General features: G+C 39.4%; 1 protein-coding gene across 4 annotated transcripts in view; it reads left to right on the top strand.

The window, feature by feature from the left end:
* srgap2 (SLIT-ROBO Rho GTPase activating protein 2) overlaps window positions 1–19,851 on the top strand; it is a 161,967-nt gene that overhangs the window by 80,886 nt on the left and 61,230 nt on the right. For all 4 annotated transcript variants that reach the window (XM_055160740.1, XM_020920199.2, XM_055160741.1 and 1 more), the window contains exon 2: window positions 284–476. In XM_055160740.1, coding sequence (XP_055016715.1) covers window positions 284–476 — 193 coding nt within the window. The remainder of the gene's footprint in view (window positions 1–283; window positions 477–19,851) is intronic.

The following is a 19,851-nucleotide window of genomic DNA, read 5'->3' as shown; positions in this document are numbered from 1 at the left end:
GTGACCCAGTCAGATGTGGATTTGATAAGATTGAGAAAATAAAGCTATTTTTGTTTTAGTGGAGAATAATACATCACAACTGACCTCATGTCCTGTAATCTCTTTTTTCTGTGTATTTCACTCTTGCACCAGTAGCCAGTACATTGAGTGGTAGCCTACTTATTTTCATATTGTACATGTGCTTAAATATTAATAATGCACTTTGGGCTTCTTGCACATCTCTCCTATACGTTTTCTATTCTTTCAAAGTGTAATAACGTGCCCTTGTTCTTCTTTCTCTCAGAGATCCGCGCTCAGCTGGTGGAGCAGCTCAAGTGTCTGGACCAGCAGTGCGAGCTCCGGGTGCAGCTGCTCCAGGACCTCCAGGACTTCTTCAGGAAAAAGGCCGAGATTGAGACGGATTACAGCCGCAACCTGGAGAAACTCTCCGAGAGGTTCCTCACCAAGACCAGGAGCACCAAGGACCACCTGCTCAAGTAAGACGCTCTCTCTGTACTACTGCTGGGAAATATATCCAAAACTGATAATATAGCAGTTAGAATATTGATTACTGTCTATGAATAAAACTGTTAATCCCAGCTAAAACCAAAGTAAAAATGAAATGAGGACCATCTAGTTTCATCTCCCAGACAAGTGTAGAAAAATGACATTTCTTCACTTTTGTGTTTAATTATATGGTCCATTCATGTTTTGTGCAGTAGATGCATCAAGAATTTAAGACTTCCGGTCATTGCGCAATGCATACTGGGAAGGATTTTCTGAAAAAGTGAGCATCAAACTGCCATGCTTGTTTTCCCAATGGGATGCAAAATCCCGATCCCTCGCTCCACCTTAGTTACGAATTTAAAAAGTCAATGCCAAAGCGAAAGCACCAGCTGTTTGCCAAGAAACGACTTCCACTCCTAAGTCACCAAGACGTGATGTTGCTGTAAAGTCAGTCGAACAAGAAAGTGCAAGCTCAGCCTGTTTGTCTTCTGTACCTCTCGCTTAACAAACAGGATCCCGCTTTGATGGGGCTCCACATACAAAATGTTCGCTGCAAACTCGGGATGATTTGGCAGTCAAAGGTTTCCATCAATACTGCCCATTGACTTCACCTTTCACTATTTTTCTATTCCGTTGGGAAGAGAAACAGTCTGAACGGAGGTTTGCAGTCACACACATCTGATTCCCTTTAGCAGTTATGGAGTTCACAAACTAATTTCTCGAGCCGTTTTCCTCTGTTAGGACATCCAACAACCACACAATTACGATGTCCGAATCTCAAAACTAAAATATGCCAATATCGGAACCAGAAACAAAAGCGATATGGTTCAAAAGACTTGAAAAGATCAGCTTTGTCAATAGACGCATCCCACTGGGAAAACAAACATGGTGGTTTGATGCTCACTTTTTCAGAAAATCCTTCCCAGAATGCATTGCGCAATGACCGGAAGTCTGAAATTCTTGATGCATTTATTGATTCTTTGCAGTGACATCTTGCTGGGAGGTCCTAATGTTTGTCCATGATGGAATGTTTAGCAGTTACCATAGTGACACAATACACACCCCCTACTGCTGGGTTCAGATTAGGGCTACGAGATTAATCACAATTGTATCTAAATCACACTTTGAATGCATGTAATTACCAGATCACAAAAGCTGCCATTGCTGAAGTATCATCATTTCCAAGTATTCTGTTTTATTCTGCTTAAAAAGTGCTAACCCTCTAGTTTACATCTTTACAAACATGTTCTGAAATGTGATTCTTGTATATTTCTTGTCAATACTTCTGCAGTCAAAATGCTCATCCAAAAAAATACATTTGAGATAATTCTCCCCAAATGCTTCAGCCCTTTTATTCGGCATAAAAAAAACTGCTAACCCTGTAGTTGACATCTGTACACACTGACATGCTCTAAAATATAATTCTTAAATTAGTCTGTCATTTCATTTATTTAGATATTCGCATTTTATATTGTCGCACATGCAGTATATTTATTCAATGAGGTTTCTTTAAAGAGAAATGAGAAGTAGACTCAAGCCAAACACTGTGACCATAGAGATGAGCAGGAAACTCTTTGGTAATATTCAAAAGCGTCTTCATTCTAACATTTTTTATTAGATTAGTGATTGTTTAAGATGCTTAAAGTTCCCATATTACGCTATTTTATGATTTATGTTATAATGTTTCCTCATTAAAAATAGACCTGCAGTTGTATTTTGTTTCATTCACGTATGTTTAACACACAAACTCTGCAGATTTAGGCTGAGAAAATACTCTGCTCCACCTTGTGATTTCATGTGATAATACAGGAAGTGCTCCAATCTGTTTTTAAACTCCATACACCTTCACTAGAATCATTTGGATAATTTCAGACCTGGAATTGCCAATCTCTAGTGAGCAAAGGGTAAAAAGTAGCTGAGACTTGAAAACTACCACTCCATGACATCACAAGGTGGAACAGAGCATTTTGAGCTTTGAAGATGTAGACAAACTAATAATAAATGGTTACTCAAACATGTGAATGAAACAAAACACAACTCCAGACTCTGTGTATCATTCGTTCATTTGTTTTTCAAAATAAAACCAAAATTAAGAAAATTAAAAAACAACAGTTTTCTTCATTATTTCTCTCCAAAACCAAAAATGAAAAAAAAAACGGATAACAATTCAGTTTTCACTTTTCGATTTTGTGTCCTGATTTAGTCCTGGTTTAGACCTCATTTAGACCTGTTTTAGTCCTGACGTAGTCCTATTTCAGTCCTGTTTTAGTCCTGGTTCAGTCCGCACGTGGTGCAAAAGTCCGGCATCACAGTTTAAGTTTCAGAAACAGGAAATACATTTTAAACACGAAATTAAATATAGGGCACGCTCAAAAGCCTCCAACCCCGTCAAAAAACGACTGCGCGCCCCACAATCCAGAGCACCTTACACAGGAATCCACAAGGGTGTCCCAGCACAACTTCAGTAAACTACAAAGCCGCACCACCTGCAGAGCACGCAAACACACACGGAGCAGACAGCGACCGCACAGCGAGAAACACCCACAGCCACACTCATCACTCCACGCAGACGAGGAACGGAACGGAGAAACGAACCGAAAAAGCGAGTCCAATGTGCCGCTTCTAGACACAACTGAACAACTGAGTCACTGCGAACACGCCGACAATCCAGTGGTCCTAGACAGCACCCTCCCTACACCCCACAACTGAACAAAGCCCAGAGTCACCGTGAACGCGCCAAACAAAGTCCCACTGACCCATCCAACTGTTGTGTTTCGTTTAAAGTCCAGTGCGGTTTATTTGTGAAAAAGTTCAAAAATAGACCATTCACAGTGCGCCTTATAATCCAGAGAGCCCTATGGTGCGGAAAATACGGTAATCGTTATCTTTTTTTTCATTTTGGTTTTGGAGACAAATAATGAAGAAAATAGCTGTTTTTTCGTTTTCTTATTTTTGGTTGTATTTTGAAAAGCGAATGAACGAATGACACACAGATTCTCCAGGTCTGTTTTTGAGGAGGTAGCAACATTCTAACATGGCTTGAATCTCACATCTGGCTTACAAATACGTCTGCCTAAAATAAAACAAATATGACTATGACAAGGAACTGTTTTAGGAACTCTGCCTCTGCCATAAACTCAGATGACTAACTCATTTACTGCTTCTTATTTCAATAGAAACAGCTTACTGTCTTGGAGAAACTGGGCCGTTAGCTTTTATTTGATTGTGTTGAATGTGTGTTGACGGTTGGCTGAAAATTTAAAGGAGGAGTAGCCAAAGATTTGTTGACAATGGGTTAATTTATCTAACATGTTATTTCTTCTGTAATTATAAGTAGGAAAATTTGATTAAGGAGATAGAATGTTTGGTTTGGTGTCGGACTTGAAATTGTTTTGGTTAGTTTTGAAATGAGAAGAATATTATTAGCAAGCAGTTTTCATGGAATGTGTAAATCTGTAGCTCTTCTGCAGTCTGGGGTGGTGACCTACTATCAGAGATGATATTAGTTGTGGATTAGACCTGGTTTAGTCCTAATTTAGTCCTGGTTTAGTCCTGTTTACACTTGGTTTAGACCTGGTTTTGTCCTGGTTTAGTCCTGGTTTAGTCCTGGTTTAGTCCTGGTTTAGTCCTGGTTTAGTCCTGGTTTAGTCCAGGTTTTGTCCTGGTTGCGTCCTGATATAGTCCTGGTTTAGACCTGGTTTAAACCTGGTTTAGTCCTGGTTTATCCCTGGTTTAGTCCTGGTTGCGTCCTGATATAGTCCTGGTTTAGACCTGGTTTAAACCTGGTTTAGTCCTGGTTTCAACCTGACTTAGTCCTGATTTAGTCCTGGTTTAGTCTTGGTGTAATCCTGGTTTAGACCCGGTTTAGTCTTTGAGAAATGCTCCTCTGGTATTACCAGAGGACATGGGGCTGCAGTGGCTCTGTCTTGTACTTTTGATGTGTCCTTAGGCAAGACACTTCACCCACCTCATTTTATATAAATATGGTGTGTGAGTGAGTGTTGGTGCAGACATGGAAATTGAGATTTGAGATGGCTTCAGTTGTACTGATAAGATAGAATGCCCTGTATCTTAACAAAACATCCTGTGTTTTTTTTTTTTTATATAGAAAACACTTGTATTACTTTATCAGTTCATATTTCAGTTTTATCTCAAATGCTGGCCCTGGGGCTGTGCGATCTGAACAGAAGCACATACAGTGCAAATCTAATCTCAGCACTTGTCAGAAAAATAAAAATTCTTATTTGTAGCAATAATTTCTGTCAGTGTACTCCAGGTCAGCTGTGGCTACCACCATCAAGTGCGGATTGAATGGATAATACTCTGTACTATAAACTATGCAGCGCTTTGGTTGCATGGAAAGATGCTTTGTAAATCCAGTGCATGATTAGTTCTTGGTTAGACCTGATTTAGTCCTGGTTCAGTGCAGCTCCTGTGTTGTATCTCCAGTCTGCAATGACGGGAACCAGCTGGAAAGTCCTGCTGGCTTAAAAGTCCCCCTGGATTGAACCCTTTATAAAACTAGGTTAATCTATACATATTTTTTTGCCATCATATATTGTACACACACACGTTGCAATATATCTCAACACATTTCACAGTTCATACATAGAAAAAAAAAATAAAAAAATTGTGGTCTCAACTGTGCTGCAACAATTTCAGGATTTGATTTTACATATTTCAATCAAATACAGAGTTAAGACCTTCCTAAAAGTGATTCTGAATGATTTTAGAACAAATCCTGTAGCTTTCCAAGTTTCTTGTGTTGCACTGCTTATAAATTATGTTCATGGCAGGTAAGGAAATAATAAATATTTCTTCCCAAATCAACAGTTACAGATGCTATAGGACATGGGGAACAAGAAAAAATGAATAAATACAGTTTCATAGTAAACTTCATAGTAAACAGTAAAAAGACATAAACAAGGCCTGGCATTTGGTCTCACTACATTCACATTTAATTTTATCATGATATAGAAGCTGATTTTCTATCTCGATACATCACTGCATGACACGGTCGACTAAAGGCCAACGAGAATATTCCCCCCTCTCCTGGGCTCAGCAGTTACCCGAGTGCGAGGACGGAGCACACAGAGGGAGTGACACGAGTGACACTAGGCCTGTCACATTTTGAAGTGCATTATATTGCCAAAAGAAATATACACGATAAACAACGGGTGGGATGAGATACAATTTCCACAAGACCAGATGAGACACGAGACTGGATCTATGAGAACGAGACAAGATGAGATTTTGACATGATTTACTATAAATACATTATGCAATCATGTTCCTAATTTATTCTCACAGTTTTTAATTTTACTTTATTCTATATTTTTGCTATAGCAGTGCTTTTTATGACTACAGCTTCTCAAAACTGTATCCTGACAGTACTTAATTTTTTATCCAGTCCAAACGTAAAAACATGGGAAAAAATCTCACAAGATCATTTTCAGCATGTGACAATTTTGCCTCGCGAGATCTTGTGGCACAAAATCCTGTCCCATCCCTAAGAAACGATGACACTGAAACCAATTTACGCCACTGACACAATAACCCAAGAGTCGATTTAAACCACAAAAACTGTTCTAAATCTACAATGTTGTTAAACCAGGAGCTGTAACAAATAAACAGTAATGACAGAATGAAACATTTTAGGACTTCATTTCCATCTGTCCTGAGCCACAGAAGTCATTAATTCAACTTTTTACAGCTCAGATCTCTTCAAATTGACAAATATAACCAACAAATTCACAGTTGTGCAAAGAAAAACAGCCACGATAAATAGTGAGCCCAATAAAAATAAAAGTTTGATCAATATATATTGACATTTTTAGTCTTTATAGTAATTATTATGACATGCTTAGTGACGTGGATCATTAAATATTACAAGAAGATTAACATGGCCTATTACTTTTGTAGATTAACCATATTATTTACAGAAACCTGAAATAACTCTTCAAAACTGATCATTTTCTTTTTAAATCGGTTTTACTGTAAAGTGCTTTGTGTTGCATTTTTATATGAAAAGTGCTCTATAAATAAAGTTTGATCTGATTTGATTTATTAACTGCTGCCAAAAATGCTCCATATTTCTCAATAGTTTTGGAATCCACTTTGTTCTGTGTGTTTATTTTAGTCAAGCCTTCGTCTCTAACTGTCTCCCTCTCCTTCCTCTTTCCTCTCTCTTCCTCTTTCGATCCTTTGGCCTTGTTTCGCTCGTGCCTCGTTCACTTTAGTTTCCTGCTCGTTTGGGGGGCTGGGGGTGGGCGGGTTTGTTGTTCCTGCACAAAAACATTTACTTACAGTTACGGCGGAATCAATACGCCTGAATGAAAGCCTTTTTGAGTTAAGAGGATGCGCGCAGATCAATATAAAGACCGCAGCTCAACGGACGGCTTTGATTGGAGATGGGGGAGGGCAAATGTGTGCAATAGAGGACAACAACTGTAACTGTATCTGTTCTAAAAGCACAGAGTTCCATGAAGATCAGACGGACTTTTAATCGTAGCCATTTTAGCCATTTAAACACAAAAAATAGTAAAATTTCTTCTTCAAAGTCTGAACTCTTCTCCACACGACATGCTTTTACTGACAGAGGACTGGCTGTGGCTCTCTAGATTAAAAGCCTCAAGCTGATTATTATTAGTTTAGAAAATGATTGGATCTTATCATTTAAATTGAACTTAATGAAAGTCATATTTTTGATTTCCATTTGTTCTGAATGATGATGATATTCCTGCTGCTTAAGATGTGTAACAATGGGTTAGGGTTAGTAAAAAGTATTCTGATATGAAAAGGTTGGGGTCATATTTGAAAATGATCCTAAAATGATTTTCTTGGTAGTTTCGTCACTGTATTTTCACTTTCATTTCCTTTCCTGGGGCCATTTCTAATATAGATGAAGAATTTTTTAACGTTACTGCCCCAAAGTCCTCTGCATTTGACCCATCCTTCAGTGCCGCTGGGGTTCTTCAGGAGCAGTGAGCACCTCAGTGTCGTGCTCTGGGACCAGCTCTATGATCTCGAGTCTTGGTCTGGAGGACTATCTCAGCTGGAGGGTTAGATCTGTTGTGCATGTTTGGAGTTGATGAGGGAAACCAGTAGCCTGATTCATCTGCCGGTTTCACATCGTGGAAACCGTCTGACCTTTTTAGAATTTGAATTTGTTAGAATTTGTTTGCTCGACAGTAGGCGGGTACTTTTTTCATTTACCGTATTTTCTGCACTATAAGGCGCTCTGGATTATAAGGTGCCCTCTCATTGAATGGTCTATTTTTGAACTTTTTTCACAAATAAATCGCACCGGACTATAAACAGTTAGATAAGTCAGTCAAACTTTATTTAACGTGTTCACAATAACTCTCCACTTTGTTCAATTGTAACGTGTAAGAAAATACTGTCTGAGACGCTAAACTGTTCGTGTATTCACAATAACTCATAATTGTTCAAACAGTTGGGCGATGACGGCGTCCAGCACGCCCGCATCCCTCTCGTCATTATCCGTCAGTGCGGTTACTGTTCTCTGGCAGTTCAGCGATGATTCAGGTCTTAGTGAAAGCTTGGACCACAGTTGATACTGATCCTTAGCCCAGACGTCCACTATCCATTGGCAGATCGTGGCATAAGTCACTCGGCGCTGTCTCCCTGTCTTGGTGAATGTGTGTTTTCCTTCTCTCATCCACTGCTCCCACGCAGCTCGTACTTTCACTTTATAATAGTCTTGAGTTTAAAGTGGGCGTTGTAAGCGTGTCTCTTGACAGGTGCATTTTGATATTAAAAGGAATCACAGTATGTATTACTCCTGATGCTCCTGACTACGGGAGCCATAATGCTGCAAGTGGTGCAGCTTTGTAGTTTACTAAAGTCGTACTAAGACACCCCAGTAAATTCATATATAAGGTGCTCTGGATTATAAGTCGTTTTTTGATGAAATTAAAGGCTTTTAAGTGCGCCCTATAGTGGGGAAAATACGGTAACCGATGGCTGCTATTTGGTCATGATGTATGTAATGCGCAGCTAACGGGGCTAATTGGTATATTAAGCTTTTCCCAAATCCCGTAGGAAGAAGGACAATAACGTCTTTCCCCTTGACAAAATTTATTTTTTTTATTTATTCCGGCATTAAATCCTTGATCTCAGGCATCGTTGCCAACACAGAATGTCTGGCTCTTCACTAGAGGATTGTGAACCGTCTAGTGTATTCTGATTCCTGACCTAGTCGCTGGAGAGAAATGAAATTGAGCAGAAGCACTAGGTGGCACCAGCCTGGCTAGGAATCCAGACCGCTCTGTGCAAACCCACCCAGGTACGGGAAGAACTTGCAAACAAAGTCCCAGATGACCCGGGAATCAAATCAGCTGCAGCCAGTGGCAGCCACCTCATCAGATACAAGAAACCCAAATGAACAAAACTACACGAGTCTCAACATTTAGATTTAGATAGATATAGACCCTTAAAATATTCATGATTTCATTTTGTAGCTTTAAGCATCTCCATACGATTGCTACTGCAGAAGTCTGTTATTTTTACTAGGCATCTGTAAAGAACAAAGAGCACATTTTCCCTCCTCTCCTCCTTCTCTCCTCCCTCTCTTCCCTCTCCTCTCATCCCTCTCTCCCTCAACATCTGTGCTGCTGGTGCCATGCAGGAATTTCAGACATTTTCCGGTTCGTTGTGCGTTCCTGAGTGTGTGTTTTGTGCGTGCTCTGAGTGTGTGTGAGTGTATGTGTGTGTATGGTAGGTATGTGCAGCCTGCATGTTTCTCTGTGCATAGCAATTGGTTCACGCTGCTTGGAGCAAAGAGGGGTGTGAGAGATCACTGCAAAAAATGAAAATTTGGGAATTCAGAATTCAGATGGGACTAGTTTAATTTAGATTTAGATTTTTAAACTTTTTTCAAGGTTGGAAGGCAGATGCACATTGGTAAGGAATTTACCCACCAAGTGTCTTCATGTTTTTCGGCTTCCTGTTTTCCAGAACGATTCAAAAGATTTTGGGTTTTAAATTATTAGTTACTATGGCAACGGTGCAAATGTTTTATCACTCTTAAACCTTTGGATGTAGGGTATAATTGGATCAAACACCACCTGAGTCTATGCTGTTGTTGTGTCCTTAAGCAAGACACTGCACTGCTCACATAAGTGATGGTCAAAGTGATACCTTTGCAAATCATATCACACACAAGATGAATTTAAAGGTGCACTGTGTAACTTTTTGTTTGGTCCATCACTTGGTTGTTTCTATGGAGATGCCACTGAATCTGTGTATCATTCTTTCATTTGTTTTTCAAAATAAAACCAAAAATAAGAAAACAAAAAAAAAAAACAACCGTTTTTCTTTATTATTTGTCTCCAAAACCAAAATGAAAACAGATAATGATTTGTTTTTTCAGTTTTCGATTTTGTGTTTAAATGAATGGGAAAAAAAAGTATAACGATCGTTTCCCATTTTTGTGACTTAAACTGCGATGCTGGACTTTTGCACCGCATACAGATTGAACCAGGTCTGACCCAGGTCTGGGACCAGACCGGAATCAGACCAGTACTGAGACCGGTAACAGGACCAGGACTGAGACCGGAACTGGGACCTGGACCAGACTGGGACTGAGACCAGACCAGGACCATGATTGAGACCACAACCAGACCGGGACCGGGACTGAGACCGGGACTGAGACCGGGACCTGGGACCAACACCAAGACCAGTCCGGGACCGAGACCAGGACTGAGACCAAGACTGAAAACTGTTGTTTTTTCGTTTTCTTATTTTTGGTTTTATTTTGAAAAACAAATGAACGAATGATACACGGATTCTACTTGCTCTGTCTGGAATGTTCCACAGTATGACATTAAACAGCTTTACCTTACATTTACTCAATTACAGGTGTTTCTGTAGCTCAAAAATACCTTGAAAAACAGGCATTCTGACTGTGAGTGGGGTCGCCTCTCTACCGATCTGACCTGTAACTTGGTCTGGTTTGGTCTCCATGACGACAGAAAGGTTTAGTAGCATACTGTGAAACATTCCATACAAAAAAAAATAGCATCTCCATGGAAAAAAAGCATTTGATGGACACTCCACCAGAAAAGTTACACAATGCACCTTTAATGTAAATTTTTATAAAGAAAGTACACCAGATGCCCTGCTCTTTCTGACATATAACGCCCATCTCAAATTCCAAGTTGGTATCTTTTCAAAATCTTGCTGAAGCAAAGTTCATTCTTGTGTCTTCTTCTTCTCTTGAGTCTTCTTCTCTCTTGATTTTCAAACATGATGTCCACTTTGCAGCCTCTTGAAATCTGAAATCTAAACTTGTCAAACAGCAGCAGAGTGAAGGTCATACAGTCTATACAGTTTTTTACAGTGTGTAGTGTGAGTCCATAGAGACCCCTGGTATTTCTGGTATTTGGCCTTGTGTGTGGAAGAGTCGTGGATAGAGAGAGGGGAGAGAGGTTGAGGGGAGAGAGGGAAAAGAGAGAGGGAAGAGAAGGTGAGGATGGTATGGGGAGGGAGTGCCTGGTTAAATGGTTTTCTATGTCTCAGTGTGTGCGCTGTACGACTGACAGTCCAGAGCCCTCACACGTTGATTTAAAGGGCCATGTGATGCGATTTTCTCATCTGTCTTGTAATGTTGTCACCTCAAAATCACATCCGGAGTTGTATTTTGTTTCATTCACACATGTTTAACACAAACCCTGCATATTTAGGCTGAGTTCTTCTCTCAAACTGAAAACACAAAACAAACTGTTCCACCTTGTGATGTCATACAGCTCCGTACACCTTCACTAGAATCATTTGGATAATTTAATAAACAAACATAAAGGTAGCCGTTAAGTTGAAAACTAGTAACTTGAAAACCTCTTCATGACATCACAAGTAGAGTTGTGCAAAAATATGGATATATTGTATCGCAGGGTGGGGACTTGCAAGTCATGACTTGGACTTGAGTCAGACTTGAGTCACTATTTTTAGGACTTGAGACTTGACTTGATAAAATGAACTAAGACTTGGGACTCAACTTGGACTTGAGCCCTGTGACTTGAGAAGCACTTTTAAATCTGACTTCTTTCTATTCTGACTGTAATGATTCACACTAAGATCTTGTCAAGACATTTAAAAAGGAACAATTTCTACAACTCTTACATATTCTATAAATACTCACATATAAATATACTATGATTTTATTTATTTTTTTAAGTACAATTTATCTTAAAATTCTTATAAATTGCAAAAACTTGAGCTCTATTTGGTATTTTGGTTTAAAGACTTGAAATGACTTGGAGCTCAAAGCAGATGACTTGGACTTGACTTGGATTTATGGGCCAGTTACTCGACTTGAACTTGCCCATCTTTGACTTGGGACTTGACTTGAACTTGAGGACAAAGACTTGAGACTTGCAAAACAACGACTTGGTCCCACCTCTGTCATATTGTTTAATGTAATGATACAGTATTGATATCATGGGCTGATATATCGTTAGTATTTTTGGTACATTTTACTAAATTTGACTAAATATTTTGTTACAGTGCTACAGTTTTGCTGCTTAGAGGAAATTAACTTGTTTATGCAATACAGTTAACATATTTACTGTTCTGATGATTAAATGTGTGTTTTTCATATTAACTTTGCACAAGAAGTGGTTTAACAAAGACTTTAAGAATCACTGCCATGATTTAGCCTTTATTTTTTATTGAACTGTATCAAATTGATTTAAAATATATTGTATCAAATCGAAATTGTACTTGTATCAAGGTATGTATCGTATCGGCAACTTCTTAATGATACCCAGCTCTAATCATAAGGTGGAACAGAGCATTTTGAGACTTTTGGAGCCTAATAGACTAATAATAATAAATGATCTCTCAAACATGTGTGAATATGCAGGGTTTGTGTTAAACATGTGTGAATGAATATATCTGGAGTTGTGTTTTGTTTCATTCACACATGTTTGAGTAATCCTTTATTATCATTAGTCTGTCTCCAAAGCTCCAAATGCTCTGTTCCACCTTGTGATGTCACGTAGTTGCAGTTTTCAAGTTAACAGCTCCTTTTATCTTTAGTTCAGTAGAGACTGCCAATTCCAGATCTGAAATCATCCAAATGATTCTAGTGAAGGTGCATGGAGTTTAAAAACACAGTGGAGCACTCCCTGTATTACCACGTGATGTCACAGTGTGTTCTGTTTGAGAGAAGAACTCTGACTAAATGTGCAGGATTTGTACTTGTGTGAATGAAACAAAACACAACTCCAGGTCTGTTTTTGTGAGGCTTAAAGAAGAATTCATTTGTGTAATCTCCTGTAGGACCTTTAAGATGTAACGTTATAGATATCCAGTTTTTTATTTCACAGTAAATTCCCTTTGAATCGCCTGAGACACTTGAGTCAACCTCCTTTAACTACATTTTACAATTTGAGTCACCAGCGTCACATGACATTGAAGTCTGTCACTGGTTCCTCTTTGAAACATGTGACCTTTTTTATCTCGGCCAATGACATTTTAGCTTTGACCGCCCGATCGATGGGGGTCACGGTGACATCGCTCAGTTGGGGTCGCTCAGCCGTCGTCATGGTAACCGCTGTGTAAAGGTGAAAGGTCGCGTACAGGAACAAATACAGGAAGTGCAGTTCGGTTTGGCAAGTGGCGGGGACAGATACCATGCACACTTACATAAGAGTGCTTTAGATTGGATTGGACAAAATGGATAAAAAATCTCTTACAGGTCCAAAAAGGTAATAATAATGTATAGATGTTTTAAATTAGAATATTCCATGATGAATGAAATAACTTGAATAAAAAATAGTTGAAATGAAAATAATTGAAAAAAAAAAAAGTATTAACGTGACAGGTGGGTATGATTTTACATAACTTTTCAACATCTTTAATTCAGACAAAATTCAAGTTGAGAAATTCAAATTGAAAACATTCAGGTCAAAGTTCACCGCCCATTTTGTTACTATGGGAATACCAGGGGGCACCATGCTCATAGAGGCCAAAAAGCTCAACATTCTCGCAAACCATGAACAACCAAGTTTTTTTTTTTTTAATAATCCATGTATCATTCATTCATTCATTTTTCTAAATAAACCAAAAAAAAAGAAAAACAACCAAAAAAAAGCGGATAAAGGCCATTTCTCTTTTCTGTGACTTAAACTGCGATGCTGGACTTTTGCACTGTATGGACTGAACCAGGACTAAACCAGGACTAAACCAGGACTAAACCAGCACTGAGTGTTGGGATGGGCCCGGGGGTGCGCCCACGTGAACTGTCAGGTTATCGGAACCAGGACCGGCACTGAGACTGGGACTGAGACCGGGATTGATGAGACTAGGACTGATCCAGGACTGAGAACAGGACCAGACCAGAACTGAGGCCGGTAACAGGACCAGGACTGAGACCGGAACTGGGACCGGGACTGGGACCAGACCAGGACTGAGACCAGACCAGGACCAGACCATGGTTGAGGCCGGGACTGAGGCCGGGACTGAGACTGAAACTGGGACTGAGGCTGGGACCAGGCCAGAACTGAGACTGAAACTGGGACTGAGGCTGGGACCAGACCGGGCGTGAGACCGGGCGTGAGACCGGGCATGAGACCAAGACCGGGACTTAGATTGAGACCAGAACTGAGACCGGGACCAGACCGGAACTGAGACCGAATGATACACGGATTATGATATACGCGTGATATATTACATTACGGAATCTCATCTTGTCTCGTTCTCGTGCACCCAATCGTGTATCCTGCCTCGTCTTGAGGAAATTGTGTGTCACCCCATCCCTGTTTTATAAGATATGAAGCAACCTGTCTAAAAACACACTGTATACTGATCTTATAGTACTGTAATGTATTACACTATATCAGTAATTTATTCTTGCCATTTTATTTGAGGTCAGGTGAGATGGTGCAGTTCCCTGAAGTAATTATATGGAGGAACTTACAGAACTGAGTAAACAGTGAAAGTTGCATTTAATTTAAAACCTGCCAAACCCCCCGAAGGTGTTGTATTAAGCTTTTAATTAAAAATGTAAATGCGGTATATTTATTTTTTACTTATACTTGAGTGAAATTACAGTGGTTACAAGGATAAGGCTAAAGATTAAGTCTTCTCAACTTTTATCCATTATTGTTTCTGTCTGTGGAATATTCAGGCAAAGAAATATGATCACAAAGCAATAAAAAAATAAAATAATAATAATAAATAAATAAATAATAATAATAAATAAAAATAAATAAATAAATAAAAATAAAGAATGAAAAAACTATATTAAAAAAACGAATAAATAAATGAATACATAAAAAAAATAAAAATAAAATAAAAATAAAAAAGCCATTAAAAAAAAAAAAGATCAGTAAGATCATGGAGACAAATAATTGGCAAACCCTCCACCACTACGCACCTTAAAGTTTTATGGATGGGCTATGATTTATACTTGGCTCTTGTGTAACTGTAAATAGATGTTTTAGTTCTTCAAACAGACATGTCCAGTTAGTGATGTATCGATATTTCTTTGTAGCATGACTTTTTGTGTAGAGTGACTTCATATTGACATAAATATTCTATGAAGAGTTCAGCTGGTGTAGTCTTTTCTTGACACTTATGGGTTACTCTTACTCATGCTCGACTCTGTGACAGTCTGTACCAGCTTCTATCATCAGCCTGAGTCACTGCACTTTCCCATCATCTGCCACCAGCCCACCAACCAACCAAAAAACCGCTCACTGCTTCTCGCTTCTCAAACAGGATATCCACTTACAGGGCTGCGCTTCACTTCTTCTGCTTCAGTTTATAGCAAATGTATGTGAATATAACTACACTGAATCATGCTGTCGACATTTCAAAATGCCGTAAATTGATGTAATAAGACTTTCTGAACTTGCAACCAGGAAATAATGTTTGAATTTTGGTTTATCTAAAGCTGTTCTGTTGTTATATGAGAGATTAATAACAGCTACATTGTCTTATTTAATTTTTGTTTAAAGGTGTACTAGGCAACTTTTCTGGTAGGGTCTGACCCACCACCTAATTATCTCGTCATGGAAAACAAGTGAAAACAAGCGGGTCACATCACCAGGCCAAGTTACAGATCTGGTCAGGTTAGATCTGTGGAAAAGTGGGCATGCTCACTGTAAGAATGCATGTCTTTGTGGTAGTTTTAAGAAATGAAAAACTGTAAATGAATAAACACAAGATATATTTGTTTAATGCCATATTGTGGTAGCCTGATTCATCAGCCGGTTTCACTTTGTAGAAACCGTCTGACCTCGCAGCATTAGGATTCATTCACTCGACGGTAGGCGAGTACTTTTTATCATTTAACCAGTCGCTGCTATTTGGTCGTGATGTATGTAATGTGCCGCTAACGGAGCTACCTGGTATATTAAGCTTTCCCCAAATCCCACAGGAAGAAATGCAATAACATCTTTCCCTTTAATAAAATTCACCAAACATTCTCTTTGTTTCGGAAATCGTTGCCAACACTGAATATATGACTCTTTGCTGACTGGCTGGTGCCTGAACTTGTGATTCCGGGGTTTTCACCTAGTCGCTGGAGAGAAATGAAATTGGGCACTAGGTGGCGCCAGCCTGGCTAATATTGTGGAACGTCCCAGGCAAAGCATTTAACATCAACCTTGAAAATACATGCACTGGGATGGGTTGATATCAAGTGTCTGCCTTAGACTCTGTCTGTTTCTCTGTCATGGTTCAACATCAGAGTGAGTGAGTAGGGCACTTAGTTATGTCTGTAAGACGGTTTTCACTCATGGTTCCAAAATTTGATACAGGCAGAGTTCATCTCATTTTGCAGGCAAAGCAGTTCTACGTGCAGGGCTGTCCAAAGTTAGCCAGGCTGGCGCCACCTAGTGCCTCCACTGAATTTCATTTCTCTCCAGCGACTAGGTCAGGAATCGGAATACACTAGACAGTTTGCAAAAACCCTGAAAGTTGTAGACCGCACACCGGCCAATCAGCGAAGAGCTGTGAAGCCATGACTTCAAACTCGAGCGCCTGTCTGTGTCCCTTTTGTGGTACAACACAACAGTAAACAAAGCGGTCGAGATGGATGTAGACGAAGCCATACATTCTGTGTTGACAATGATTCCCGAGATCGAGGATTTAAAGCTGGAGCATATAGAATGTTTGGTGAATTTTATCAAGGGAAAGATCAAATCGCAGTGATTGGTTAAATAAAAAAAAAGTACCTGCCTGCCATCAAGAGAACAAATCCTAATGTTGCGAGGGCAGACTCTCACTTCGTGGAAACCGGCTGATGAATCAGGCTAGTCCAAAGTAAACTCGGGGACCAAATGCGGCCCGAAGAACATTTTTCACCTGGTGAATTTGTCCATTATCAAGAGGGGAAAAATGTTTAAAAGAACCATTATAACCATTAAAAAACATTATAAGCCCTATAACAAACATTTTGATTTGAGACAGACCTAATATGAAGTTGTCTGAGCAGCCAGTCTCTTCTACATTCTGTTTGAACCTAGAAGGGACTGGAACCAGAGCAGGGAGCATGAAAAACCTCCAACTAGCGTGAAAAACGGTCCAACTACAGCCGTTAATTTGTATCACGTGTCTCTCAAATGCGGAACACAACATCTCTCCAAAATTCTCGTACCATATTAACTTCTTTTACCTGAAATATGACATAGTTTGGTGCTTCCATTGATTGTTTCGGTTGATTCTGTAAAAATGTATGCAAAATCTGCACCATTATGTAGATTTTTCAAGTTTTTTCAAAGTCTGTGGTTCTATTTGGCTAGTTGAGATATTAAGGTTTTGAGTTTGCCACTTAAATACTCACATTTCCACTTGCCCCAGCCCCCCTCTTTACCCCTTCCACCCCCGCTGACCTCTTCTACGCCGGGGTCACCTCTCCGCATTTCTGACCCCCGCAGACCGTGATGTAAATGCCCCGTGGCTCTATGGGTTTCTATGGGGTTAAGCTCCCATTAACAACACAAAGGGGCTCTTTCATTCACGTATATGGACAGACCAAATCCATTTTGCGCGCTGCGTCAGACATAACACGCACTGTATACACTGCACTCACACATGCTGCGTCAGCCGAGGGTGGGATGGGTACAGTCACCTGTCAAGTGATATTCACAACCATTGGGGCTTTTAAACATCCTGTATTACACAAAAGTGATTCTTGTGAGCTTTAAGCCAGGTTAGAATGTAGTTACCTCCTCAAAAACAGACCTGGACTTGTGTTTTGTTTCATTCACACATGTAGTAGTAACACTTTATGATTAGTAGGAGTGTAACAGTACATGTATTTGTGCTGAACTGTTTCGGTACGGGGCGTTCGGTTCGGTGCAAGGCAGTGCACGAGTGAGTTTGTGCAGTTTGTGTGTGTTTACATTATGCCACTACATGTACAGTTACATGGAAAACTCAGCTCTTTAATATTCACGAGGGAACCCCCTATACCCCCATATCCCCATATCCCCCACACCCTCGACCTCTGTCCCTAGAGAAAAGGTATTTTCAGTCGCTGGGGACATTGTAACTGCAGCAGATCTGCACTTACTGCAGACAATGTGGACAAGTTGTTTTTTTGGGCAAAAATATGAAGATTGAGTAAAACTTCACGCTGGAACTGTTAGTGCTGCACTTTACTTTTTGAAACATTTTGTTTACTGTTTACAAGGAATTAAATTTTTAGAATATTTCATACATTTGTTGCTTATTTGAGAATATTTTATTTAACTTATTAGTTTTACCAAGCAGCACTTTGCATTTATTTTATTTTCCTGTTTGTACAAAGTTAAAACAAATTGTTGGTTTAATAAACACACAAATTAACAACAAGTAAATGGTTTTGGATTTTGTTCCCAAACTGTACCGAAAATGAACCGAATCGTGACCTCAACTGAGGTATGTACCGAACCATGATCTTTGTGTATCGTTACACCCTTAATTATCAGTCTGTCTACATCTTCAAAGCTCAAAATGCTCTGTTTCACCTTGTGATGTCATGAAGCGGTAGTTTTCAAGTTATAACAAACAATAAAATGGACAGGACAGGGGGAGATAGATGTAACGCTAGGGGAGGGGTAGGGTAACCAAAGGTCACACACAGCCAAAATTCACATTTACAAATACACATTTATAAATTAAATTGCTTTGGAATTAGAATTAATTGGATGGTTTACTGCGTTTTGGAAAGGAAAATGGGAAAGTACGTTCATGATTAATGCACTTTAATTTTGAAAATTTAAAACACAGTGGAGCACTTCTTGTATTACCACATGACATCACAAGTTGAAACAGCGTGTTTTCTGTTTGAAAGAAGAATGCAGTCTAAATATGCAGGGTTTGTATTTTAAACAAGTGTGAATGAAACAAAACACAACTCCAGGTCTGTTTGTGATGAGGAAACATTATAACAAGTCAGAAAATAGTGTAATATGTGCCGTTTAAAGTATATGTGTAGGGCTAGATAATATTTTGAAGTTCTATCTTAAAGTCCTAAAGGCTTTGTCAGATTTTCTTAACCGATCTTAAAACGCAAAAAACAGAACTAGTTTGCGATGGTCCAAACTTATTCCTTTACACATTCAGAGCATCTGCTTATTCATCCTCTTTTCTTAAATGTCCGAGACCAAAGTGGAGTTCGCTGTCGAGCTGATACTAACAGCAACTAGCATACTAACCACACACTTCCTAATGCTCTTACAATAAAAACGCTTTAAAATTAGATGTACAGTACACAGTTATATTTAAAGTTTTTAGAAGAGCTTCAAATCTTATGGTTTCTTCCTAAATTATTCTGAAAAGGGCTGATTATTATACCAATGAAGTCTGATGTCACAACTTGGAATTTCAATATTGTCTTTGGACCCAGCCTCTTAAAAGTTAAAACCGCGATTGAACTCTGAGGGTTTTCCCCAGTAGTCCTTTTACAGTAACTATCTCTTTGTTCCTACCTCAGTGGGACAGCTGTGTGGGGGAGTCTGACCTCCGCCTGCTGGGGCTGGACCCGGGCCGTGTTTTGGTCTGGGTTTGGTCTGGACTCTGTTTGGTCTCCTTTTGGTCTGGACTCTGTTTGGTGTCCTTTTGGTCTGGACTGCGGCTCTGTGTGTCTGCGTGCGGCGCTTTCATCTGCAGCCTTTGTTCTCGCTAAAGGGAATAGTATAGTGCTCAGGTCAACCTTTTTAATCTACCAAAAAAAGTTCAAGTGATTTTTTTTTTTTTTTTTTTTTTTTAACAGCTGACATGGCAGACACATTTGTTTTATCCATTGCATTTGTGAATCAATATGGCTTTTATATCATGGACATATATTGATTAAGGATGTCCCGTTCACATTTTTTTGCCCCCGAGTCCAAGTCCGAGTCTTTTGATTTT

This window comes from Boleophthalmus pectinirostris, unplaced genomic scaffold (genome assembly GCF_026225935.1).
Source record: "Boleophthalmus pectinirostris isolate CB_2022bp ecotype Guang Dong unplaced genomic scaffold, ASM2622593v1 HiC_scaffold_3, whole genome shotgun sequence".
Classification (NCBI taxonomy): domain Eukaryota; kingdom Metazoa; phylum Chordata; class Actinopteri; order Gobiiformes; family Gobiidae; genus Boleophthalmus; species Boleophthalmus pectinirostris.
Note: the sequence above shows the minus strand (reverse complement) of the source record. Positions and strands in the feature narration are given on the sequence as shown.